This window comes from Taurulus bubalis, assembly GCF_910589615.1.
Source record: "Taurulus bubalis genome assembly, chromosome: 1".
NCBI lineage: Eukaryota > Metazoa > Chordata > Actinopteri > Perciformes > Cottidae > Taurulus > Taurulus bubalis.
In genome coordinates this window covers 10,281,256-10,308,515 of record NC_136589.1, presented here as the reverse complement: position 1 = coordinate 10,308,515, position 27,260 = coordinate 10,281,256, and the positions used below count along the sequence as shown (strand labels likewise).

Genomic DNA, 27,260 nt, shown 5'->3' with positions numbered 1-27,260 from the left:
GACGTTTTATTGTCCATTTACATCTTGGATTTATACTCACCAGCACTTCCTTTTGAGCCTCTTCTTGACATGTTTCCGTCTCATTGAGGCGACCTGTCAGGTCCTGGATACAGACTCTCATGGAATTCCCTTCCTGCCTGAGCCTTTCAATTTCCTCCTGGAGTTGCCCCTCCCTCCTCCTCAGCGCATCACGTTCAGCACAAAGGTCTCCCATTACAGTCTGGAGGGTTTTCATCTTTGTCCTTTCCATGGCAACCAGTTCCTCCATGTCCACCACCTCGGCCCTAACCTCCTGGACTTGTCTCTCAAGAGTGAGACTGGTTTCTCGAAGGACTTCTATTTCTGTTTGCATTTCCTGCTCCTTTGATTTTAGAGTCCCGATCTCCGTCACGCTTTCCTGTTCTTTCTTTTGGAGTTCCATAACCAGAGAGCTGAGGTGGACGTTCTTCTCGTGCAGTGCGCTCATCTCTTGGGCTTGAATTTGGCAACTGCCCCTCTCCTCTTCAGATAGTTTCCTCTTATCTGTCTTCTCTTCTTGCTGGGCTCTGACTTCCTCCAGCTCAGCTTCTTTGACAGCGAGGACACCTTGGAGTTCATCTGCCCTCTCCCGCTCAGCGGTCAGCCTCTTTCCGAACTCCTCCCCATGTCCTCTGTAATCTTCCTCCTGGGTGAGCAGTAATCGCTCCAGTCCATCTTTCTCTGCCACCGCAGTCTCCAGCTGAGTCTGGAGGACCTTGAGACGAGATCGGAGGGAACGAGATGAGGCAGAATGACTGAGACTGAGCTCCTGCTTCAGGCTGTTCGGTCCTCCCCTCCTCGCTTGTTCCTGGATGGTTAAGTGGTCGGGTTCGGGGCTGGGAGCCGGCGAGGGGTTAATGCTGTCACCATCCTGAGAGTCACTGACTTCATGCAGGTTGGGGCCTAACATGGCGAGTTCTGCCTGCAGTGTGCTGATGACCTCATGAAGGCGCTCCTCTTCCTCCTGTTTGTCCTGACGCACCCTCATGGTTTCAGACTGAAGGTGTTCCACCTGTGAGCGCAGATCCTCAAGCTCAGCCTCCAAAGCCTTTTTGTCAGAAAGACAAGAACAATTAATGTGACAATTATATTTTTCCTCATAAACGTATGGGCACTTCTACACCGTCTGCATGTCTTCTGTGTGCACGTAGTCTCACCTTGTTGTCCCTGGTATTCTCCAACTCCTGTTCCAGTTTTTGGAGCTCAATGTTGAGCTGGTCGATCTCATGATTTTTCTCCTGGAGTAATGCTGAGGAGAGGGTCTCTTCCTCCGTGTCCTCAATCTCGCTTTGATCCTCCTGCTCCTCCTTGAGTATGATGAGAGCGGACACATTTTCCTGCAAGCAGAGTTGTACATACCAATTAAATTCTACTATACTTTTTATGTAGGCATATTTTCTGGGTAATTTCTTGTTTTATTAAGCATGAAGAAAAAAATATTCTGGGGCCATACGGGGCCGGCCACACACACACACACACACACACACACACACACACACACACACACACACACACACACACACACACACACACACACACACACACACACACACACACACACACACACACACACACACACACACACACACACAAAAATAATCCCTTTTGACCAATTTAGTCCAATATATCCTTCTGGGTTCCCAAATTGTGAGCAATTCTCCTTTACATGCACACCAGCTCAATTAATTCATCAACACAAAGTTATTCATCTTTTTCTTATGGATATGCAAGACACCACCTGCATTTCTCAGTTAAGCCCAAACATAAATACATATTTCTTCGAAAAAATACGGATGTTATGGAAAGGGACATCTTCAAAATACATACTTTTAGTTCTATGAAAAGGTCTCCAACAGTCAGTCTAATTGGAAAAAATATGCGTTGAGGGCAGGGGTACAGAAATAAACTCAGAGAAGGAGAGCCAACAAGTACTTATAAAGCAGCTTTAAAAATTATAAAAATAATGAAATAGCACTGACCTTTAGGGCAGCAATCTCTTCTTGGAGCTCGTTAACCTGATCTGCATTCTGATTGGCCAGTAGCTCCAGCTGTAGTGCGAGGCGTTTTAGGTCAACCTCTTTGAGGCTCAAGTCCCTCTGCACAGTCTCCAGTTGGCCAAGCAGGGCCTCGACCTACAAAGACATACCATTACTTGTTAAATAAAAACAAAAGACTCAACCTTATTTTGGGAGAGAAAGAAAGTGTCTTGCCCTCGTGGTCCCTTTTAAAAAGATCGCTCAAGTTTGCATACACATTTGTGCCAAAAGGTGGCACTGCAGCCAAATCAAACAACCAGCACTCATCAGCCCAAATAATTTTAGCTACCAAACACTGGAGTTGGGTAAAATCTTACAGACCTCTTGCTCTTTGCTCTGTAGGCTCTGTTGAGCAGTGTCCAGGGCGTCGCTAAGCTCCTGAGTGGGGTCACGCGTGTTGTCATGATAACAGTGTCTCGTCTCATCCACTTTGGACTGAAGGGCGGAGATCTGAAGCCTGTTCGACAGCTGCTGCTGCTCCAGTGCCTGCTTATCCTGACAAAAGGGAGTAGGTTTGTGAGAAAAAGAACGGTGGTATTAAGAGTGATTGCCAGTTCAAGGGGTTCAGATTTCTTACTTGTGTGAGCTCCTGTTCCCTCAGCTTTGCTCTTTGGAGCTCTTGCTCCAGGTGACTGACGGATTTATGGCTCTCGGTGCTGCTCAGCAGTGCTTGCTCTAGTTCTCGGATTCGCCCGGCTAGCTTGTCTATCTCCTCATTGCGCTCTGCAAGATCGCGCTGAACTTGCTGATTGGCTGCAAGAATGGAGGCGTGGTCATCCATTTTGTCTTTAATGATAGCTTGTAGACTCTCCACCTGCAGGAACATAGAGGGGGACAATGTTTTGGATGACAAGTTTCTATAGTTTTTAAAATGGAGTGAAAACTACATGATTTGGAGGTAAATTAGCCATTCCGAATCTGCAGCCGCTGGTAACGAACATGGAAGTTAAGCCAATCCAGAGAACAGTGACATGGAGGTGAAAGACAAATGAAGTGCGAAACAGAACCGAATGAATATTAACAAACAAAGGATTAAATGGAAATTAATGGAGAACATATATGACAAGCACATATAAGCAGTGGAAATTAATCTACGGATGATTGCATGAAAATAATGATGTATAATACACGCCATGCAAAAGAGTCAGAGGAGCTAAGAGAAGAATGCTACAGTTAGATTTCATACCTGCAGAACCAAGTCCTCAAACTACAGCAATCCATTCCGCACAGGGATAAACACATAGCAAAAGTCAGGCTCATCACACTACAAACAATGCATTCATCACTTCAAACCCTGCGACGCATTATTTCATAATCCCATCAGCAATGCCATAGGCACTCATCTCAAAAACACACACACACACACACACACACACACACACACACACACACACACACACACACACACACACACACAAATCCACTCTTTAGATAGAAACAGCATTTTGAGAGATTATGTCCAGATGAGAACTATTACCTGTGAGATATTACTGTATACCCTCGCTAACTAACAAATGAATGGGCCTCACCCTGTGTCCTTTGTTATCCCCGCTGGCTGTCTGTTGGAGTTGGGCCTCCAGCCTTTGGATCTCCTGCTGGAACTCGTCTCTCTCGTGTTCGCGTTCCACAGCTTGCTCCTAAATGCACAGGGACAAGTGATGTGAAATATCATGTTGGCGACTTTAAGCAGCAACATGAAAAATTCCATGAGACACTCAAATCACAATTGAAACGAGAATGCAAGATAATTTTATTTAGATGAATACAGATTAAAAACAAAATAAATATTTATAAAGAATTACATGAAATTAAAAAAGGGATGTTTTAAGCTATGTTTATTTGTAAAAACTCACTTCTATAAACTGCCTGTCATGTTTCAGCTGTTTCTCTAGTGCTTGGACGCGCTGGCTGAGGTCTTCCGAGTCGGTTTTGTGGCGCTGCTCCGTCTCCAGGCCCTTCATTTCCTGCTCCTCCAGCTCTCTCTCCAGAGCCCTGAGGTGCAGCGACAGAGAGCTGTGGTCCTTTTCTGCCTGCCGCTGCAAATCCAGTTTATCCTGGGTTAAACGCTCCGTCTCCGCCAGTAGAGCTTGAAAAATAAAAAAGGGTATTGTTATGGAAATTGCTTCCATGCAAATATACACGTTAGAGGGGTTAAATACATACAACAATTACACATCCTGTGCCTTTGCTCCTGAAAAGGGGCTGAATTCATTCACTTTGACAGCTCTGAACGAGAACATTGTGTAAGAGGTAAAACAATAAAAAAAAAAAAAAAAATGACACAGCACTCAAAAGAGCCTTTGCTACAAACTACTGGCAGTGGTACAAACCGCAATCTCACACAGCACTGCAAATGTACTGCATATTCATCCCCACATCACACACTCGCACTCCACGCTGACCCACAAACCTGCGTCAGGATCTAAATTGAGCCAATGGCCTACGGAGAGAAGACACATCTGAGCACAGACATTATTATAAGTGTGCGGTCAAGCTCACTAAAGAGGTCATGTCACATTTTTTGCCGACACAGACTTATGATTTGATGCTTGCTATGCTCACCTTTCTCCCTCTCCCCCAGACCAGCGGAAAGATGCTCCTTCTGCCGCAGGAGGAGTGTGTGCTCCTCACTGAGCTCCTGATGCTTCAGTCTAAGGTTATCCAGCTCCGTGGTGAGGACCTGCATCTGGTGCAGCTTCACCTTCAGGTCCTCCAGCTCCTCCACTAGTCTCTCCTCTTGTACCTCCTTTTGCTGCAAAGACTCCTCTAGGATTGCTTTCTCTGCCACATAGCCCTCCAGAAGCCCTGAACACGTGCAAGCAAAGCCATGAAGTTTTGTTAGTTTCTGTCTGATTTCAAGGAAAAGCAATGAAAATATTCAAAGTAATGTACACTTGTGTGCACAGCACGTATCTGTGCTGCTCCTAACCACAGCCGCTTTATCTTGCCATCAGACTTCTTTTCCACAACAATTTGAAGCCGTTAAATCCCTCTCTTCAAAGCAGTATTTTATACAGTTTACATACAAACCTACTTGAAAAACAATCTGAACTAATCCTTAGTTTTTTTCCAAATTTTGCACAGCTAAAACTAACTCAGCTATTGCTAGTATACACACATATGTCTAACCTAATTGATTAGTTTACTTTGGTAACTTGCTACTGCTTCTTGCGAACGACTGAATAGGAGGCAACAAGTACACCGTGCGCACCCTCTGCTTTGTGAAGTTCTAGCTGGAGTTTATTCTTCAGCTTTGCCTCCTGATCAAGCTGCACCAACAGGAGCTTGTGGTGCTCAATCAGTTGGGCAGAGTCCTCTCGGCCCTGAGAGAACTTTTCCTCCAGAGAAAGGTGGACACCATGAGTCTGCTCCAGCTGGAGAAGTTAGAAACTCATGATTAGTAGAAAGCCAACAATACTATGAAGAAGAAATAAGGGTTTGTGTAGATATCGAGATATCAGGAGCTCTTGGCATCCTTACCTGTGCGTTGGCCTGGTTGAGCAGCTCCAGCAGCGTTTCAACTGTGCGACGCAGTCTGCTGCAGGCATTCAGAGCCGCTTCTTCTCCCCCAGGATTGATCTGCGTATCTGAAACCAGCAGGCTCTCACAGAGCAGCTGAGTCAGCTCCATGTCTTCTGAAGACTCGTCTGCAACTGAAATACCTACGAAATGAAGAAGTTAAAATTAATCATTGCACATATAAAAAAAGCCCCTTGGTGCCTGACGAACTGAATGTTTATGTATATCTAACAAACAAAAACTAGAGCATAAGATAAAGCATAGGATGCAATGCAACTTCAGAATGAATGAAATGCCAACAAACCTGATTCTTGTGCCTCCTTGTTCCCCGTTGAGCTCCGAAGGGTCGCCTGCTCAGATGTTTTGCCTCTGGCACTGATCTTTTGTCCAATCAGGTCTTCTGTTGTAATGGTACTGCGAATCATCTCAATCAGCACCTTCCTCAGTTTTTCATTGGCCTGGTGAAGTTTACGTCTGGGAAAACAAGTGTAACAAACAAATTATTTGCCAAATTTGACAATAAAGTCAAAACATGTTCTCACAATAATAGAATTTTAAGTTCAAAATAAATAAATAGTCAAATTAAATAAATTTACATTTTATGCCACAAATTCCCACAGTAGTACCAGCTAGACTTGTCATGGCAGAAAGGGAGTTTTCACTAAACATACTTTGGCTGAAGGGTAGGGTTGGGTACCGAGAACCGGTGCCAATATGGCACCGGTTCCAACACGTCCGGTACCTACCGGACCGAAAAGCAACGCAGATTTCGGTGCTTTCTTCCGGTGCCTGAGCCGATTTAAATACTTTTTTTTTTTTTACACTACTCTGTAATGTTGCTCGGAATATAGATACTAAAAAGGTAGCGCAGTACCAGTACGTTAAAAACCGATAGGATTTTGATGTATCGATACTATTAAATAGCGCGGATCAGAGCGCACTCCTCCGCTCTCTGTTGTCCGCCTGCATGCAGAGAGGGTCTGGAGGGGGCGGGGCTTCTAGCGCTCACACAACACTCACAGCGCGCACACAGAGATCGCTGCAAACACGAGCTTTTGAACGTCCGTCCTCGGCTTGCTGGAACAAATCTCTCCCAGTTGATATGATGACATGTAGTCCAGTAAAGCAGCAGTTTGTAGAATCCAACAGTGTCTGAGTTCTGTTGCACACGGTCCCAATCAGGCCACCTGATGCTTGTGTCTGTTCTTTTTTTTTAAATGTATATTGTTTATAGTTTGAAATTAAAAGGTTTGAAGCTGTAGTTTGAAGACAAGTGTGTTGTTTGTATGTATGTATGTATGTATGTATGTATGTATGTATGTATGTATGTATGTATGTATGTATGTATGTGTAAAGTATACTTTAAACAGTTAATATATTGTTCAATTTAAAGAAAAGGAATTGCTATGGCAATAAAAAAGTATCGGTTCAGGCACCGTTTAGACACCGATATCGTTTTAAAAGTATCGGTTTAGCACCGGTATCAGAAAAAACCCAAACGATACCCATCCCTAGTGAAGGCCACACTGAATCTCTATAGTCATTAGCTTGCCAGCTCATAAATTTAACAGAAACTGTACAAGCCACACGGTAATATTAACCAATAGCTGGTGTTCACCATTAAGAAAAACATTCACCCAGCTGGAAACGCTACAAACATGGAACAATGTCCACAACAGCACTTACCTTTCCACTTTACCAGTCTGCAAGTCGTCAGTGAGCATGTTTAGAAGGTTTCCTCCCTCCTGACTCTCTCGCTCCCTTCGTTGGAGGAGAGTGTCCAACGTCTCCATCTCTGCACGCTTCCCTTCTAACTCTCCCTGCAGACAGCCAACTTCTGCTCGCAGCTGGGAAAAAAAGGACAGAGAAAGCCGTTAATTCTACCAACACGTATTAACTGCACCTCTCTCACCTGTGCCATGACTTGTTAAAAAAATACATCCATGTGAGAAAATGAGATGGAAAAAACAAAATCAACCCCTAAATTATGGAAATCGAAACTGTTCAACTGAAGACCGCCTTACTGCCATCTCATTCTGTTTGTTGGTTCAAAGCATCACATAGTTTCTGAAACAAGAGAAATAACAAATCGCATGGCCACCAACAACTATCCATGCCAAGAGCATGACAAAAGCAGAAGGCATGCTTGGCCTAAAAAAAAAACAGATGTTGATCGTTAGAGAAATCCACCGTAGCCAGAGGAAAAACAAACAGCACCAGAACTACATTCAATACATTCGCTATGAGACCAAAAAAAAAAAAACACACAATCAATCCCCCTCTATTAAATCCAGTCTATAGCGCGCACGCACACGCACACACACACACACACACACACACACACACACACACAGCGTCTGATTGAGGCAGAACCTCAGCACTCTCCAGGTCTCAGTAGTCTGTTTCTCTTACCCGCCGTTCCTCGGCCCAGTCATTCTCTCCCTCTCCTTTCACCAGGTCTTCCCTCTCTTTTTCCCTCTCTCTCTCTCTCCCATAAACACTTATCATGCAACCACCTGCCTCAACCAAACAATTAAGTTGCCCTGACAACACCACCCTCCCAACCTCTCTTAAGCTTCCCTTTGCTAACCTCATGGGGTGTGTGTGTGTGTGTTAATATCTCACTATCAAGAGCCGAGCCGGGAAGGTGCCATGGAAACAAACACACACGCACAAGCCACATTAATGCTGATTGTGCCAACAAGATCTATAAAGGATTTAGTGTAGGTAATTATGTGATAGGTAATATGACATCCTGCAAGTCCTGATAAAGGCAAAAACTGCCTTTTGGAAAAATAGGTCAGCTTTACATGGTATAGTGACGACCTTATTAGTAACTAAGGGTATAGCAAACGATTAGTTAAGTCCCAGTATGTTTCACATCTCCACAACAACCAAATGAAATGTTGCTTTAATGACGCAGAATATCACATAAGAATGAATAGAAATGGCTGTTGCTATGTTGCTATCTATCTATCTATCTATATTCTTTCGTGTCAATCTTCCACTCTACAACAATGTCAGTAAATACATTTCCCGCAGTACAACTACACACACGACCATGTCATTGAAACACCACTCTAATCTGGTGTTTCAATGACATGGTCATCTTTTTAACAAGATGTAATCTCATGTGAGGAAAATCTACCCTATGGATGCCTTCGCAGCATCATTCTTACTTCCCAGGCTGTCTATTTTGGCTGTCTACATTTTCCAAGTCCCCATAACTTCTATTTAATTTCATTCATTTTGTCCTTTGAGCCTCAACACCCATGATGCAACACATTTTTCTCAGGCCTGTCTAAACTTTTCACCAGCAAAGAGAAGCTGGTTACCAGTTTATTCATTTTTCATATTTGCACAAAGAACATAATGTAAAAACGATACAAACGCTAGACTAGGTAGGAAATGTATGCGTCAAGTACCTGGGACACCACAGTGTCCAGTTGCTGCAGCTGGACAGTGAGCTGGCTCATTTTGTCCGTGTAGCTCTGCTCCTTCTCCTCTTGTTCAGCTGTGACGCTCCGCTTCAGGTCCTCAAGCTCCACCTCCTTCTGCTCTTCAAATTCAGTCTTCAAACAAAGCAGTGATGTTGGTACATCAATTAAAAGATGCAGCTCAGCGTCCTAAAAACAGCTGTTGGCTCGTTCCTCATCTAAAGATCTCTGGCCATGTCTCACTGGCTTAGGGCTGACTACTGGCTTGCACATTTCAGATGGTCAAATGCCAAATGTCTGACGCCAAAGGTTTTAAGGCTGAAGGTACTTTTTTTTTTCTCCAGAGGATAAAAAGCTTAGATCCATCCCATTTAGCCACTGTAGATTGCGGTAACACAAACACACCCACAGCCCAGCACACAGATTCAGAGAGACAGACGGACAGGAACATATCTACATATATGATGATGGTGGGATTATGTGGAAACTGGGTTTGAATAAAGCTCCAGTGGGACAGAGTCCAACCAAGAGCTATGGGATGAACTGGTGCAGCTGGAGCTTAGAGAGGGCAATGCCACAACGCGCGTAGACCCACAGCTCTCCATAATCCAGCGATATTACATAATGATAGTTTGAGTCAAATAACGACACAACAAAGATCATATTTTCCACATAAAATGAATGATTATAGGTCGGCAACATGGCTGCTGAAAAGATGTTAGTTACAAATACTAAAGAACTTAAGCATAAGGAAGTTTCGACGGCATCTTTCCTCATCTCTCCGAGGCATTTCCTCTTTTACCTTCAGTTGATTAATCCTGTCCTGCAGTCTCTCCTCCGATTGGGCTTTGAGGAGCTCCACCTCTTCTAGGAAGTGCTGACGTTGCCTTAATGACTCTTCTTCAAGCTCCCTGTGACAGGCCTCCAATTCCCGTGCAGAGACAGCCCTCAACTCCTGGAGGGGTCACATGCCATGGGTTTGTTTAATACCATAATATGCAGTTGGGTCAAATGTTCAGATTCATAGTGCTTCTCAGAAGAAGAAAAACTCAATAAATACTGCGCCTCACACAAATTCACCACCATGAAAGATAAACAATAATTCTGTATAATCCCTTCTTTAATTTGGCTGCAAGAGCCACAGAGACGACAGCTCTACTGACAACCATTAAAAACAACTCGCCAGGCAGAACACAGGATGTCAACTCCCGCTGTAAAGACAAATTAAAAACACAAAGCGGGAGCGTGATGCTCCCTCATGCTTGACACACAAAGACACCTGTAGCTGGAGCTGCTGCTGTCCAATGAGTTGCTCTTTCTCAGCAGTGTAGGTATGCGAGAGCTCCTGAAGAGCAGAACTGTGTTGTTGCTCGAGTTCCAAAACCTGAGAAAAAAATGCACAAGTTGCAACGAACACTAAAACATGGAGGGAGTAGGATTGAAAAGCCAACATTTACCACAGTGGAAATCTTTCCGTCACTGATAACAAAGGATGTGATCAAGTGATTTAGGAATTGAAATGCAATAAAAAAACGAGCAGGTTGTCTCTAACATTCACTTTCAAAAGCTTTCGAGATGATTGATTTATTACATAAATGTAATGCCAGCATAGGGATTTGCAATATCACATATGAGCTGTAATCTTTTGTGATGTTATTTCCCTTTGCATTAACAATTTACATAATGATATGTACACACTTTCTGAAAATCAATTCATAGATACAATAACCAAGGAGATTTGATAAATCCAGTGGATAAAATACCCAACATAAGATAATTCAATACTGCAAAAAATCTGATGTTACCATAAAGCAGCACTGCTCATAAATGTATGTTTAATTACCCACAAAGGTCAAATAATAACCACGCTTCACAGTTTATCGTCTCATCGTATACATCGTCATACAGCCCTGCAATACCAATTAGTGATACAATCTAAGGAGCGCACTCTAACTATTAAACAGCTTCTTCTCCCTGTCAGACATTCCTCTCGAAAAGATATTATTTTGTATTATTACAGTTCAGGAAATGCTGTTTCAAGTTAGGAATGATGGCGAATATGACATAATGGTGCATTCATGCGCAGTAGTATGCGATGGACATCCACCACAAATATATTCACAATCAGCAGGAATATGTTTTTGCTGCGGCTAGATAATTAATTTAAAAAGACACTGCATTTTTGGATCTGATCAGTTAAAATAAAACAAAATAGTCAACGTGTCTTATTAATTTCAGTATGTTAACTTCTAACTATTGAGCCATTATCATCATTGTCCTCATGGGAAAATAATTAGGGCTTTTAAAGAGATGAAAAAACAAAAGTGGTGTAGGGATGATTGGTACCTGCTTCTTAAGAGTCTCCAGGGCTTCACAGTGTTCAGTATCTAAGGCATCTTTTTGAGCAGCTAACTCAGTCTGTAAGAACAAATTGTGAAAAAAAAAAAGATTTTTTTTTTTTTATATAAATGTCATCTGTAGAAGTTGTAGATTTGCATTTCTGCTTATTGATTGAATTACAGGTTGGTGGTATAGTCATAAATCAAACTCTTTACTTCTCACCTTGTGAACGTGGCTGAGCTCTGCTGCCATGGCACTAAACTTCTCTAAGTGCACCTGAGCCAGCTCTCTCCTCAGTTCCTCCCTGATTGACAGCTGCTCTGCACCATAGCGCTCCATTATCTGCTTATGTTGTGACTTCTGGAGATTCAGGTCTCGAAGAGGTCCCTCTTCAAGTTGCACCATATCATCACGCAGAGTCTGTGATAAAAAAAAAAAAAGGCATTCAAAAGTACTTCTAAATCCTAAACATAAGGTTTGCGATTACAAATGAGGTGTCCTTACTTGCACTTCCTTCAGGTATGTAGCCTCCAAAGTATCCATATTCCCCAGCATCCTCTTTTCCAGTTCATCCCTCTCTTCCTGGTGTTTGCGAGTCAACTCAGCTTCTAGAGCTTCCAGCTGAGCCTCATTGGTCTCCTGATGAACAGCCTCAAGACTTTCAAGGTCTGCCTCTCGCTTGGAATTGAGGGCTGCTTCCAAGGCGACAAGCTCAGCTTTGTGTTCGGATTCAAGTTCAACGGCCGTAGCTGCAAGCTGATCTCTGTGACTGGCACCGAGTGAGTCTTGTTGTGCTTTGTGTTTGGCATTGAGTGTGTCCATCTCTTGGGAGTGTTTGTTCAGAAGTGTTGCTCTCTCGTGTTCCCGCTCACTTTGATGCGTTTTCTTTAACGCTGCCAGAGAGAATTCAGATTTTTGGGCAAAATTCTGTTCCAGCAGTGCTTTCTCCTCTTGGAACCTTTGGAACACAAAATAATTGAATAAAAAGAGCCCAAATCATTATCACAGGTCATGAAGATGAAAATGAGGGTGATTTTATTGTGATTTCAGGAAAAAACACCAGTCCACAGTGACTTTGTGTCAAACATTCAGTTTTCAGACCATATTAGCAGCCCTGTAGATGATGTTGGCACGACTGTTAAAAGGGGACTGTACATGTATATATAGTTAATCATTTACACTTCTGAAACAATTAGTCGGTTACTGAAAAAATAATTAAAAAAGAAAAATCTGTTTTTTCTCGAATCAATACAAACATGACTTGTGTGTGTGAGGGGGGGAGAGGAGAAGACCACCAGCTACAATCAAGACTTAAGAATCTTGAGCCTCCATAGAGCTCACCTCTTGTGGGCTTGGCGTAGACGCTCTTCACCTTGCTCCTGGAGGAGAGCCGTAAGCTCCTTGATTTCTGTAGCCATGCAGCTCTTTTCCCTTTGTAGCTCCCCGTCATACTGGGCCTCCAGTCTCTGACGCACCATCAAGACCTGTGGGCCTAAAAGACAAACGCACCATGTTAGAAGCTAATGGAGAACCACTACTTTTCACAGGAAGTTACAATGAGCAGAGAGTCTTCTAAAAAATATCTTACTCTCATCATTGTCCAGTGCCATCTGTAGAGATTTTAGCTTCTGCTTCTCTTCGTGAAGTTCATTTTCCAGGCGTAACCTCTCCTTCTCCGTCTCTCTGTGAAGGTTTGACTTCAGAGCAGAGAGCTCAGTGTCATGCTTCTCTTGGAGCTCCTCTCTCAGTCTCTTCATCTCGTCCTGCACATGCACTCTCTCCTGTTCCAGAGCGTCCTCGAGATGAGCGAGCTCTCCAGAAAACTCTTGTTTCAGCTGTAGGAGTTGGCAAGAACATATACATAAGGTTTTGAAATTCCCACATTGTATAAATATACATGTGCTTATGTATATTTGCACCTTTCTAGCACGCATGCTTGTATAGGAGTGTGTACCTTTTGTGTGTTCCTTTGCATTTCTGCATCATGTTGTTTACTCAAGGCAGACAGTCTGTTCTCCAGATTGTGGATGATTGTCAGCCTGGTCTGCAGCTCCTCAGTGTGACACCACATCCTCTGTTGTACCTCCACCTAATTAAAACAAACACAATATTGCATTATATGGACCATGTAATTTATTGAATTGATTAACTGAGCTTTTCTCAAATCTCACCTCAACCTGCCGTGCTGCCTCCAAACCAACTCTGGTAAGCTCTGCAACAAGAACATTTGAGGAGACGTGACATAACTTTGGAAACTTCTCGATACCACGTTTGTATTTATGTGTGCGTGAAGTACCTTGTAAATGACGGTCAGAAAGTTTGGCTCTGATCTGCTCCAGCTCCAGGACATGGCGAGTCCTCTGCTCCTGCAGCTCCTCGTAGTAGTGGTCAGTAAGGTCTGAGCGCGTCTAATGCACGAGTAATGATGTAAAAACAAGCAAATGAGTAAAAGGGCCAGTATACACCAAGAGAACCGCTTGTAGGAAGGTCCAAATGTTTTGGTAACCCCGTCTGGCCACATCTCTCGGATGTTGAAAAGGGGTGTCCGACTATTTCTGTAACTTTCCGAAAATCGACACCCACTTCACAGCCTGGTTAGTTCGCTGAGTAAAGTGCAACATTAAATGTCTTGCTCTCAAGCGCCCTTTTAAATTCTTTGGCAACTATTTCTGTCACTTTAAATGTAATAAAACAAAATGCACACTATACACAAACACTATGAATGACTTCCAAAAACACTGTCTGTAAATGTGCACTGTTAACTAGTGATGTGTCCTTTCGTGTCGAGGCTTCGATGCGTGTGTCGAGTATTCCAGGTAGATTTTGGTGAAGCGCGTATCGAGGCTTGTGTCGGTGACGTATGCGGTGACGTATACGGTGACGTATGCGGTGACGTATGCGGTGACGTATGCGGTGACGTATGCGGTGACGTATGCGGTGACGTATGCGGTGACGTTCGACGCCTCGCGAGCCGGCCATTCCACGTGACTGATTCAGAAAATGGTTTGTGGGTTTGACGTGCGATTTGAAATATAACAGGCAGCGAAACTCAATGAATATTAAAAACTGATGACCGCAGTTCACTTTGCCTTCAACGGTTAGTATGTGTGTGCCAAGAAACTCATGTTAGCTTTATATTCGGTTTTTATGTAAATAGAGGCATTGAAGTTTGAAGGAATGAGTTTGTGTCTGACCTGTCGCAGCTCTTCCTTAAAGGAAAGCGACATAGAAGATTGTAGATTGGCCAGCTCCATTGTGTGATTCTCCACCAGCTGAAGGCGCAAACAATCAAGCGCTTCCTGAGTCCAAAATAACAAGACACCTAAGTTACCTTGTGAGCAAGATCACAAAACAAATGCAGCCAAAAATGTGCAGAATAAAACATGTTAAAACATTTCAAAGTGCTCAATAGCACATTTATCTACCTACCGGTCTTCAAATCATCAACAATTAACTTCCTCACTTAGTATGTACATACCTTGTGTTTCTCCAGTTTGAGGCCAGCATCAGAGAGCACATGATCGCTTTCCTCTTCAGCTTGGCCTTGAGATATGAAACTGAAACAAGAGCACAATGTACCATCATTAAAATAATGTAATCCAAGTTTGTATGTATCTGGTATTATAAACTGATCTACTGGCCTACCTGTTATCTGCTGTTTTAAGCACAGATTCTTCCAAGGAATGTTCAACCAGCCTCAGCTGAAGCAAAGCAATTTCTTCTCTGTAGCTCTCCTCTGATGCCCGCAATCTCTGCTCAAAGTACCTAAAGGGGGATGAAGGTAAAGGATGTAGAATTTGCATGGGGTCAGTAAAAGGGTAAGAACGGGACAATCGACAGATAATTGACAAATATTGTAGACTGTGGCCAAAACAAACCACAAAAGGGATAAACCACCAGTTTTAATAGTAGTTTTTGTTCTAAACATCACATTTCAAAGCTGGACAGGCAGGTAGGCAGTGACTTTTGTGAGAACAAATGCGTCCAGACTGTGTGCCTACGTGACGGTTTGTGCTCTCATACCTTCTCAGGCTTTCCAGCTCAGCCTCATTGTGCTCTTTGATTTCCCGCTTCTGTTCATTAAACTCTGTCTTCAGGCGCTCCATGTCTTCGACACGAGATGAGCGAGCGAGCAGCTGCTCCTTCAGCTCTGAGAAAATAAGGTTAGACAACAGAGACAGAAAAAGGTAAGCGCACAGTAATGGAAATTACAAAACATGCACTCGAGTTCTATTTTCCTCTGTGTGCCATTCCACATCACAGACAACAGCCATTGCCAGCAGCCAGTAACATGTTTTCTACACCTTGTACATGGGACATTTTGAATATTTTAATTGAGAGTATTTAAATACATGCAGGAGATTAAAATACAGCATTGTGAAGCAGATGTCAAGCTGTATAAATCTCACCTCCCAACTCTTGGCGGCTGGCCCTCATGCTCTCCAGCTGGGTCCACAGCTGACCTACTTCTTGTTCTGACCTCTCTTTTAGCGAGGACTTCTCCTCTTGAAGGCGCAAAACCTAGTTTACAGAGAAGAATTGTTGTTACAAGAGGAGTTCCCTTTTAAAAAAAAAAAAAAAAAAAAACATTTTGAAATGTGTCATTCCATTAACTGCTTTGGGGCGCATAAACTCGGCTGCGTAGTTTCACCATAGGTTGGCGATAAAGGCTAAGCGTCACACAGCTGTAGTCGGCCAAGAAACAGAGCAGGAGTTGCAAACTAGAAACAAAACAAGTTGCCTTGGCCGAGCCACGAAATACAAATGGAGATAAGCCTTCAGGAATTAAATTGAGCAAGTTTTAATTGATACTTGTGAGCTAGCCTGCCAGGTTTCATGTTGTCGGAAGATGAATATATCGGGGAAGACAGCGACAGCAGAAACAACTGTCAGTCATGTGGTTTAAATGCGCGCTCTCTCTATAGTATGTACTATATTTGGAAAAGCATTTCCATAATCCATTTAACGCAACATCTCTTTTTCGATAAAGGCAAAAATCAACTCAAGTGAGCGTATAAAACGTAATGCGCAATTTAGGACGTTTTATAAAATTTTGCTTTTCAAAATGTGCATACAAATATGTGAATGGAACCACACCTTCTGTAAACTTACTGTATTGTAGATTTCAAGTTGAAGCTTTGAGTTTCCTATCATTTATCAATAGGTAAATTAAATAAATATAAATGTTGATCAAATTAAAAATGTATGACATTCCATTACTTAAAATTCAGGCGTGAGGACTGAAATGAGAAATAAGTGGCAACTTAACAACATGTTTGTCTTTTTTTGAGTGAACTCACCTCTAGATGCAGTTGCTGCTGTTTTTCCTCTAGATGGAGTGCTTGCTGCTCTTTGTCCTTCTGCAATGCATTATGACTAGAAACCAACTCCTCCACAGCACCTAAGCAGCAAAAACAACAGAGTGAGAAAAACATACATTTTATATAAATTAGAAAACAAAATACATGGACTAGTATGCATAGTGTAACCCACGGATATTTCATTATTTTACAAAACTCTAATATTGGCAGACACAAATGAGGTAGTCCAAAAAAAGAAAGCCAGAATGATATTCTATATTCCCATGTGTATTTCCATGCAGAAGATAGATTAAAATGATATGTTTTCAATATTAAAGTAATGAATTTATATTTGTCAGTCTTAGTGAACGTAAGCACTTAGGAGGGGAGGCAACTCACGGGCAGCAGCATCCCTGTCAGTCCAGGCTTGTTTCAGCTCCTCCTCCAGTTTCTGGTTCTGCTCCTGACTGGAGGCCTTGAGTTCCTGGAACCTGGCCCGTGACTCCCGCAGCTCTGTCTGGGTCTGGGACGAAGCCGTCTGGGCTTCAGTTAGAGCTTTGTTGGTCTGGGTGAGGGAGGCACGGGTGCTGGCGAGCTCCGTCTGGGTGGCAGTAAGACTGCTCTGGGTCTCTGAGAGAGACGTCTGGAGGTTCGACTCAGCTTCCTTATCCCACTGTGACCGTAGAGCCTGATGACCAAGATAAATTCAATATGGTAACACTTCCAAAATAATTAAAAAAGCAGTACAGATGTTTAAAATGGCTTTCAAATCACAGTAATCAAAAGACCTGTATCGCTTTGGCCTGCTCTTCCGCCATGGCTGCTCTCTCCTGGGCAACATGAGTCTCCCACTGCTGCTTTAACTCACCTGAGCATACACAATGCAAATGAAAAGATTCACCCACGTCAAATAATTTGAAGGTTACATCTGTTATTGTGCTCTACTTTGCCCTGAACATGTTTCTAAAGAATGAGTGTGACTCCCACACATCCATAATGGCACACATGTTAAGTGCACCTACAGGGACTCGTAAAAAAAAAAATAACACTGAACAACTGAAACTCACTCATGTCTTGTTGGTGCAGCTCACACAGTCTCTCCTGCTGCTCCTGGTTCTGCCGTCTGATCTGGTCCAGTTCTAATTGATGCCGAGCCTGCAGAAGTGCACTTTCCTGGGCAAAGGTCTGTCTCATGGAGCTCTGGACCTTGGCGAGAGACGACTCCTGCTCCAGCGGGGACATGTGGACGTTAGTTAGACTCAAACGCAAGGCCTCAAGATCGCTGTTCTGTTGGACCTAAAAGGTAATGAAAAGTATGAAGTAAAAGGTAAATACAAGTAAAAAGGTATATAAAGTTTGTGGTACGGTTTTGTGCAAGAGCTTTTTTAGAGTCTTGTAGTGTTTGGGGTAAAAGACAGTTGTGTGTTTTAAATATTAACATTTAACAGACATCCGTTATCCCCCATGCCAATTTAGTAAAAATATAATTAAATTCCTACGCCCCTAACGTCATTGAGAAACGTCAGTGACAAAATTGATCTTGGCTATGAGGAAAAACGCTAAGGAGACGGCTATAAGACATGGCTGAAGATGTTTTGTGCTGCATGCTCACACAGTATATACCTGCGCCTGCTGCAGTTCAGCCTGGTGGGCGGCCTCCATGCTCTCCCTTAGCTCCAAGGACACCTCCATCTTCAGGTGACTAAGCTCATCATTGTGTTTGGCAGTCAGCTCTGAAACCATCCTCTCATGCTCACGCTCAGTCACCTGGGGAAAAACAGAATGATTTATAATATAATGTTAAATAACTTAACGATGGGATATTTCACTGTAGTAAGTCTTACTGAGAGTGTTCAGATGTGTCAATTCTGATACCTGTTTGATGAGGCTGATCTGTCTCTTTTGTTCTTCCTCCATAACAGCCTGCCGCTTCAGTAGTTCTGACTGCAGGCGATTGTTGGACTCAGAAATCTAAGAATTTATGGGAAAAAAACAGGTCAAAGAAATTACAAGCCTAGAAAGCAATCACACAAAGAATTTTAAAGCCCTTTTTTACAATGCTGAGGAAAAAAAGCCTTTTGAAAGAGTTTGAGATATTCTGCTAACTAAGCAACAACACATATACAACATATTGTCAATGTGGGTTTCAGCAGCACCACAACATATAATGTTATGCAGCATGTAATATACCGTCTACATAAATATATAGTACACACAAAAATAACTAAAGGGAAGCAATCGTGAGGTGGTATGGAAGTTTTTAATCCCCACCTCTTGTGGATGTTTCTCCTTCATATCTTTCATCTCCTGTTGGTGAGACGTCTTGAGGCGTTCTGTAGCCTCCTCAACAGCCATGAGCTGCTTCTCCAGGAGAGCTTTCACCTCCTCCTGCCTCTCCCTTCTCTGCTCCTCCAGCTGTTGCCTCACATCCATGAGATCTTTGTCCTTCTCCTGTATCTCTTCCTCCCATTTCTCCTTCTCTTCAACCAACTGTAAAACATATTTGTCCATAATTTTAATCTCTTGACAGTAGTTCTAACATAGCTAAATAAATCAACTAATAGGACATCATATTTCTCACCTCAACATCCTTTGCTTTCATTATGCTCTCAAACTGTTCCAGTTCCTCCTCCAAGACTTGCTCCATTTTCTGAATCCGGTCATCCATCTCCTCCTCTTTTCTCCTGTACTCCTCCCTCTCCTGCACTGCCTGGGTTTGGGCCTCTTCCAGGTTGGACAGGTTTTGTCTCAAACACATGATCTGTGACTCCAGTTCATGCTTCTCTTTCTCAACACTGTCCAGTCTGCCTCGGCTCTTCTCCAGCTCTTCCCGCAATCTTTCCACTTCGGTTTGAATATTTACAAATTGTGCACGAGTAGTTTCGAGCTCCTTTAATGTTTCGCCCAGCTTCATAGTCCTTTGACCTAATAAGGCTGGAATGGTTCCTTGCGTTGTTTTTGTCTTCTCCAGCTCCGACATGAGAAATTCACATTGAGCCTTGGGAAAAGGAAGAAAGGAATTTATTGTTTTACATTATAGTAATTTTTCCTCATAAATTCATTGCTTGCACCTGTTTAAACATTGAAGCACAAACAAATAACTGCTGCTGTATAGTATTCCTTCCATTTATCTTAATTGAGTTGGGTAAGCTGCCTACAGAGACTAGCATGTTTACATTCCTATAAAACTGTCAACACAAACCCACTTATCATACTGGTGTACCTGTAGTGTTTGCAGCTGGTTGTCATCACTGCCCTCCGGGCTCTGTTTGGCAGAGATTGCAGTCTGCATTATCTCCTGCAGAGACAAAAACAGCAGCTCCTGTTGCTTTTGATGAGACAGGAGGGCAGCCTCCTTCTCCTCATCATTTGTTGGCCCCCCTACAGGTTCATCTCCCCCTTCTGAAGGAGAGGTAGCAAGAACCAGCAGGGAGGTTTCTGCAGCATCCTTTCCCATCAACATTACTGCCGTCTTTTTTCCTCTTTCTTCCATTAAGGCACTGAGTTTGTTCTTCAGGTTGTCTTGATCATGGGCTTTCAAGTTAATCTCCTCCTCTGCATGTCTCCTCTTATCCTTCTCTTCTTCAAGTTCCCAGAGCGCCTGCTTTAGCTCTTCTGTTACTTGGGCCCACCTGACCAAACAAAGATAGTTTAAAAAAAAAGTTATCAAGTTGATTCAAATTGTGGAAAAACTTTGAGCAACTTATGGAAACGTATGGTCACTTTGGATGGGATACTCGTAGAGGAGTTTATAGAAGAAAAAGAGGAAATTAAGTTAACAGATTGTAACTTTTACGATTCAATTTAAGGAGAGCTATTTAGCAGTGGCACGTTTTTTTATTAGGTGGAAATTTTGTTGAAACATTTAACCTCACAAATAAACTTTGCAAAGACAAACTATAGGTATGTGAAGACCAAGAAATACTTCATTTATAATATTATAATAAAAGAAATAAATACAAACACATTCATCAGGAGGAAAACCAAATGAACCACATTCCTTAATTAACTTCATTACCTTCTCCTGGCCTCCTCCAGCTCTTCAGCACCGTTGACGACTTCCTCCTTTAACACATTCAAGTCCCTGTCCTTGAAAACCAGCTCCTCACGGAGCTCCCCACACTGCTGATTCAGCAGCTCTTTTTCCAGGTCAGTTTCCTCAAACTGCTCCTCAGAGAGTTTACTCATCTCCAGCTCGCCGGAAGAGTTGTGGAGCCACTGCGATGGAGACTGAGGGTGAGAATTGTCAGCCACAGGAATGCCAGGTGAACCCTGTGGGGTAGAGGTGTTGTGGAGGTTGACGCTTTCTTCGAGGAAGCGGTTTGAAATTGACAACAGAGGCTCATCTCCCAACACCTCACTATTCAGCTCAAAACTGTAAAGAGAGGCACAGAGACAAATAAGGGGATTAAACTAGCCTGAAAAAGAAGAAGAAAAACAAACACACACCAATGGCAATTAGCATTTCTCTAACCTGTAGTCTGCAGAGAGGTCCAGCTGACTGCAGTGTTCAAAGCTTTCATGGACCAATGAAGATTGTGAGAGTGCAGGAGGAGCTGAAGACAGGTAGCGCTCCATCAGAATATCCCCAGGTATTGATACATTCATGCCGTCCTCCACAAGTCCGCTCTCCAGATTGGCCTCATCTATGCTCATCTTTTCCTCACAACTAAAACCAGCTTTCGCTTGGTTCTGCCGATTCTTAGAAGCTTTGAGTTCGATGACCTCTTCCTCTCTAAACTTCAATTCTTTCTCCCTTGCCTCCAACAGCTGCCTGACTCCCTCCAACTCCTCTTTGTGCTCCTCTCTGAGCTTCTGCATCTCCTCCTCCTGTCTCTGGAGACGGAGAGCAGAGCTGGCCACCTCCTCTGCGTTGTCCTCCTGAAGCCTTTTCTTCAGCTCGAGCACTTCTCTGTCCAGCTTCTCCTTCTCCTCTTTGTACTGCTGCATCTCGAAACACTGAGTTTGGATTAAGTTCAACTGAGTCTGAAGGTCTTGTAGCTGTGCCACCCGCTCTTTTTGCTCCTCTTCCCTGCCTTTCTTCTCCATATCCAGTAAAGAAAGCACATGTTGGTGTTTCTCCATCTCCTCCACTAGTTCAGCACATAAGCGTTGGCTGTTCTGCCTTTCTTCTTCCAGCTCAGCCCTTAATTTGTGGAGAACAGTGGCGGTCTCACCGTCGGTGCTAAAGCCTTCAACACTTAACTGGGAGCCAGGACCTGCACTCCCCGATACCTCCGATGGTGCCTCCTTCTTATAATGGAGGTCTGCATCTTGGGAGCACTGGCCATGCTGGTGCTGTTGTGGAGTGTTGAGGGCTTCAGCCCCCGACTGGCTTTTGATGCGCAGAAACTCTACACTGGTCTGTGTGAAAGATAATTCAGAGAATATGCAAGTTCAGTTGCTGTGCACATGAATAGTGATGTGCTTATTTTTAGTCAACAATAATCCTGAAGTGCTGCCACAGATTTAGCTTTGAGTGGCACGTACCTGCTGGAGCTGTTTCTGTAGCGCCTGAATCTGTCCAGCAAGTGACTGTGCCTCCAGTTGAACCTGGTCTCTGCTGGCTAGGGCGTCCTGCAGGTTGGAGCTGAGCCGAGCAATTATCTCATTACGCTTCTCCACAGCCTGCTGGAGCTGCTGCAAGTGCAATACATGTATGGGTTGGATTATGTATAGCATAGACATCCATAAATAAGTACAAAATAAGACAAATGTCCTTGTTGAAAAAAATAAAATAATAATAAGTATTTGCTCAAAGTATCCGAAGAAACTGTATACAAAAGACAAACATTTTAAGACTTCTAAAATGGAGCAATTTGGAAAAAGAAATGTCTAATTGTGATTATTGTGACTGATATTGTAAGTGCGATATGATTTGCAAGAGGGAATGATCATTTTTACATCATCATTCTCTTCATTGAAAACCCTTATTAAAATTATTATGGTGTCATTTTTGCAGGGATCTGCACTTAACAAAGCAATTGCTTTAGTCTGTAAAATATGATGAATAGGCCAGGACATTTATTTAATATATAATGGTATTTTGACACATTTCACCTTTAACAATTATTATAAATAGTTAATTGAAAATGAATCAACTGTGCAGCCCTAACTTTAAGCATTTAAAACATGTCCACAATTTGAAACACCTAGTTTAAATGTATTCCTCTCAACACATACATAATATAGAGGAGCTATGCTGTATTTTTAGATCAGTGCAGCCAAGCAGCCATGCAGAAGAGCAGACAGTTACATTCCCCATGGGTTGCTGATGAAAAAACATAAACACACACCATCTTAAAATCATACACACAACAATATCACAAAAAAACTCCCATTGTCTTATGGGTAAACAAAGCATGAAAACAAATTACTCTAAACAAAACCCTCATACACGCCACCACGGCATGTAAACAGTAACACAGATTTATAGATTAGGTTCAGAGACCGGTTTCCAATGTGAGAATTCAGAGCCTAAGATTATAATGTTAAGCATGCATTTCATGACATTAAACCCATCTTCATGCTTCTCATTTGCTAGTCATCGAGTCGTACCTAAGCCCAGGTAAGTCTTGAACAGTAACAGCCAGATAAAGTCACATGGAACTAAGTAGAAGACATACAAGTATCCCAATGCTTCAACATGCACTATGAAAAATGTATATCATACCCTAAAAGCAACATATATGTAAATGTCAACAAACTGTTTACCTTGAGCTGCTCTTTGCCAGTGAGTGAAACTAGTTCGCCGTCTCTAAAATCTTTCACAAGCGACGGTCTTCGCTCCAGGGTGGGGGGCTGATCCTCCGGTTGTTGGTTCTGGGGTTCCTAAAGGATTAAATAGTTTTAGAAATACGTTTTTTTTATTTGTCATTATAATCCATGTGTAATACGCTTTCCCTTTGAAAAATTCAGTAAAGGGTGCCACAGTTAATCCTGACCATGTTGCTATGACAACATGCCCCACAGGCAACATAATGGTTAGTGACCCATTTCTATAATATATGTTAACGGAGCAGGGGCACAGACCACTTGGTAAAACGTACAGTGTGCAAACTAAATTAGACAAATACTGGAGGTCAGGCAGTGTGACCCATGAACTGAGTTTTGAGTGATGTAGTAAAGCAAATTGTGCAATGAAAATGACCAGCAATGGTCCACACAAATCAGATTTTATCAGTCTATTAATTATGCATGACTGATTATCTTGATGCGGTTAGCGGTGTACCTCATGGTTGGTCTTCTCGTTCAGCTCCGCGTCATTGGCTGAGGAAAGTGCTGGTCCTACGGGGCGGCCTTGCGTTGCTCCGTCATTCTGCGAGACAGCCTTGCCCTTCCTCTTCTGCGTCTTTTTCGGCGCCCCCGCACCGTCGCCTTGCGCCCGCTTCTGTCGGAAGCTAGCAAGCTGCGCAGGAAAGACAGTGAGAGGTAGACGGACACGTAGGTCAGGACCACTGAGCACCACCACACTATCAGCATGGTGCTGCTCAGGGGTCATGGGTGAGAGGGAACTAGAGTCCAGATTTCTCCCAGTTGAAAAAGTTATAAAAGTTTGAAATCATTATGCAAAGTATAAATAAATAGGCGTATAAGTTGTTAATAGTCCCCACTGTGGAAAAGAAAATAGATTTGGTAGCCCTTATTTTGATGAGTCAGAGTTGTGCAGCAAAAAAGACAGTGCCCAATGAAGCAAGAAGAAATCCCAAACTCATATCAAAAATAGGCTACACCATTGCCTGACAGTCCAAGTTTAAACTGAGGTGACGTTGCTAAATATTCTCAAATCTCCAGAGAGCTCCATCAAACCCATGAGAACGGCAGATTTTAGTGACACACATTGGACAGCCTCTCAGCACAGCAAAAACAGAACAAGGTTTAAAGATTTGTTTAAGTATAGATCCATGTCTGTCTTTTAATTTTCTGGCATGTGGAAAAGTCAGAGCTGAAGAAACTGGTTGACAAGAGTTTTTTGAAGGATCACAAAATCCACTCCGAAATCATGAGGGGGAAAAATATATACATCAAGAATTTGAACTCATAAAGTTAAATCCCAGTGGAAAAACATCATCCACAAACAAGTCACAGTATTTTGCTTGAACTCCAGCGGGAATGATTTGGTAGAAATCCATCTCAGGCAGTTTCTCTTTGCAACACATTCCTCTTTTCATCTCTCTCTCTTTCTCTCTCTCTCTCTCTCTGCCGATCCCTCTTCTTTAAGCAGCTTAAATCAGATTACAGCGTCCACATTGTGACAGAGACCCTCGTGAATCCCGCCATCAATAACTGACAGTAAATCATCGATTTCCTTCCTCGTTTGTGGTCAGACCTGTCAATTCTTTCTCATCAAGGCAGTTTCTCCACTGTCCAGATGTAGATCTTGCAGTCTGTGGGCACCAGCACACTGTACCAATCTTCTCATCCTAAAAACTCCCTGCCACAGCCAACGTACAGTGCAGAGGGATCCACAAACTCTCTACAGGAGCTGGCATGCGTCTAGGCGAAGGGAAGAGGGTGGAGACTGGGAGATGCATTCACGTGGAGGAGGAGACAGGGCTCTGTGTGTGGCGAGCAGAATCAGTGTGCATGCTCAATTCAAACTGAGATTGCTTCGCACCGGGAGAGCTACTTGTTGCTTTGTGTGATGAGTCACATGCATGTGCATGACAACACGGTGTGCATGTGAGCCAATGTTTAACCTGATTATAAAAAACACATTTTGGATTTGCTTTGCTTTCTAATTTAGCAGCATGCAATGCATCCACCACCACACCATCTTCCCTTTTTGACTCAAAAAAAACAAAAGCTTGCGGAAAACAATCCCTCCCTTCACCACACTTACATCTCTTCCCACCTGCCATTGTTCATCTGCTTTCATACCCATTATTGCTTAAAACCTCACCCCAGCCATGTCCTTGCGTCACCCTGTTCACCCCCCTCCACCTGCCACAACACACATCACATCTCAGAAAGAAATATTGGCCAGATGAGCGTTGTTAGGCCCAAGGCCGTTTCTGCGCTACTTAAGAGTCTGACTAACCGGCTAGATGGAGCTTATTGTGGCCACGTCGGATGTTACTGCACTGCTGAATGCTTCTCAACAACAAAAAATGTCAACAACAAAAGAAACACCCTTACAGTATTTTATGTATGTGTGTAATTTGTACACATACATGCCTCGCTTTTGGAGTGAAAAATAAATCTCAGCTTTTTGTTGCACCTAATACGGTAAAGGCAATTGACAGCACTGCATTACCATAGCAACACCATTCATGTGAGATGATAGTTCAACATGTTGAACCTTGCCAAATCCCACGGGCTCATTGCACCACCTGATGGCCTGCAACCAGCATGACAGTGAATGCAAGGTGCGTAACTGCATTAGACATTGAAATTGCAAATGAAAAACACGATTTCCTTTCAGGGTTGCAGTCTTGATAATTGGTATGGAGTCTATCTGTTAAAAGCAGTGGGCCTAAATCTCAAACTGACAGCAATCATATTATGGCGCAGAAAAGAAAAAAGAAAGCACTGATTGCACACCAACAAGAATCAAAACAAAAAGCAAGAAGACCTAAATCCCAAAGAAATAAATGTCCATTAACCCACAATCCCAAACGTCTCTGCCAGTCACCAGTTTATATACTTACCGACTGGCTTCTGGGCATAGTGGAGGATTTCTGTCATAAGGAATATCAGTGGTTCAGTTGAGAAATGCAAATCAATAAGCTACTTTGAACAAGTTAGTAACCTAGTTGTTAAGAGAACGTGGCCTGGTTGTCAATAAAGGGGAGGCCATTCTTAAGTGTTAAGATTGGCCCATTACTAAATATGGCCTCCAACCGATGTAAAAACAGGTGCTGTAAAAAAGTAGCTATGTTCATAGACTGGAGAACTAATGCCCTATATCTTAAGAACATAATATAATCTGTTCTTGTAAGAGTCACTTAGATAAAACTATATACTATCTTATTAAAAGAAAATAATGAGAATGATCAACAACCAACCTTGGAGATTGTAAATTGTCATTTCATTGTTTAAGGCTGAATCAAACTATTGTACAGGTAAGACACCTTTCCCTCTTCTTTGTAGATACGTGCATCTTTCTGTAGCTGCTGGACTCTCAGTGTATATAAACCAAGAAGTGATTCAAACCATTAGTCCATCATGACCCTAACGCTACTCCATACATATTATTGTTATCGCTAGCTGTGTGCAACCTCAGCTAATGATCAACCCGCGACATATGCGCGGCAAATGAATAAAGTCACGAGCAACGTTGTAGTTTAACAAGCAAATGGAATCTAAGCAACGATAAACCAAACGTACAATCACGTTGGAGATGAAGCTAGTTAACAGTGGACAAACACAAAGCTATGACAAAAGAGTTGGCTGTCGTTAACTGCTAGCATTCAGTATTAGCGTACGTTAAATGTTAGCGACAAACCTTCGCCCTTCCAGCTTCTAGTTTCCTTTGCCGTTCATCGTCATCCATCTCTGGGCTGAAATAAAACCATTAAATGTGTATGACATACGTCCTCATCCCACTTAAAAGCACAGCAGACCTTCACTTGTAGCACAAGTTGGCTAAAACAAAATCTTTGAGCTTC

At 42.8% G+C, this 27,260-nt stretch overlaps 1 protein-coding gene across 1 annotated transcript in view; it reads right to left on the bottom strand.

Moving 5' to 3' along the window:
- pcnt (pericentrin) overlaps positions 1–27,145 on the bottom strand; it is a gene marked incomplete at its 5' end in the record, with an annotated part of 36,387 nt that extends 9,242 nt beyond the window's left edge. Inside the window, 45 exon segments of the mRNA XM_079228109.1 lie at positions 41–1,066; positions 1,176–1,355; positions 1,998–2,150; positions 2,376–2,549; positions 2,632–2,868; positions 3,241–3,261; positions 3,584–3,691; positions 3,908–4,140; positions 4,617–4,859; positions 5,266–5,428; positions 5,535–5,716; positions 5,878–6,047; positions 7,260–7,420; positions 8,999–9,145; positions 9,813–9,965; positions 10,290–10,394; positions 11,357–11,428; positions 11,573–11,770; positions 11,855–12,308; positions 12,692–12,842; positions 12,939–13,185; positions 13,305–13,439; positions 13,522–13,562; positions 13,647–13,758; positions 14,545–14,649; positions 14,817–14,907; positions 14,996–15,115; positions 15,374–15,500; positions 15,760–15,871; positions 16,651–16,751; positions 17,050–17,338; positions 17,439–17,518; positions 17,718–17,946; positions 18,274–18,417; positions 18,526–18,621; positions 18,922–19,140; positions 19,232–19,648; positions 19,874–20,282; positions 20,669–21,025; positions 21,125–22,014; positions 22,141–22,290; positions 23,365–23,481; positions 23,882–24,058; positions 26,301–26,330; positions 27,098–27,145. Of these exon segments, the coding sequence (XP_079084235.1) occupies positions 41–1,066; positions 1,176–1,355; positions 1,998–2,150; positions 2,376–2,549; positions 2,632–2,868; positions 3,241–3,261; positions 3,584–3,691; positions 3,908–4,140; positions 4,617–4,859; positions 5,266–5,428; positions 5,535–5,716; positions 5,878–6,047; positions 7,260–7,420; positions 8,999–9,145; positions 9,813–9,965; positions 10,290–10,394; positions 11,357–11,428; positions 11,573–11,770; positions 11,855–12,308; positions 12,692–12,842; positions 12,939–13,185; positions 13,305–13,439; positions 13,522–13,562; positions 13,647–13,758; positions 14,545–14,649; positions 14,817–14,907; positions 14,996–15,115; positions 15,374–15,500; positions 15,760–15,871; positions 16,651–16,751; positions 17,050–17,338; positions 17,439–17,518; positions 17,718–17,946; positions 18,274–18,417; positions 18,526–18,621; positions 18,922–19,140; positions 19,232–19,648; positions 19,874–20,282; positions 20,669–21,025; positions 21,125–22,014; positions 22,141–22,290; positions 23,365–23,481; positions 23,882–24,058; positions 26,301–26,330; positions 27,098–27,145 (9,174 nt within the window).
- Between the last annotated feature and the right edge of the window lie 115 nt (positions 27,146–27,260).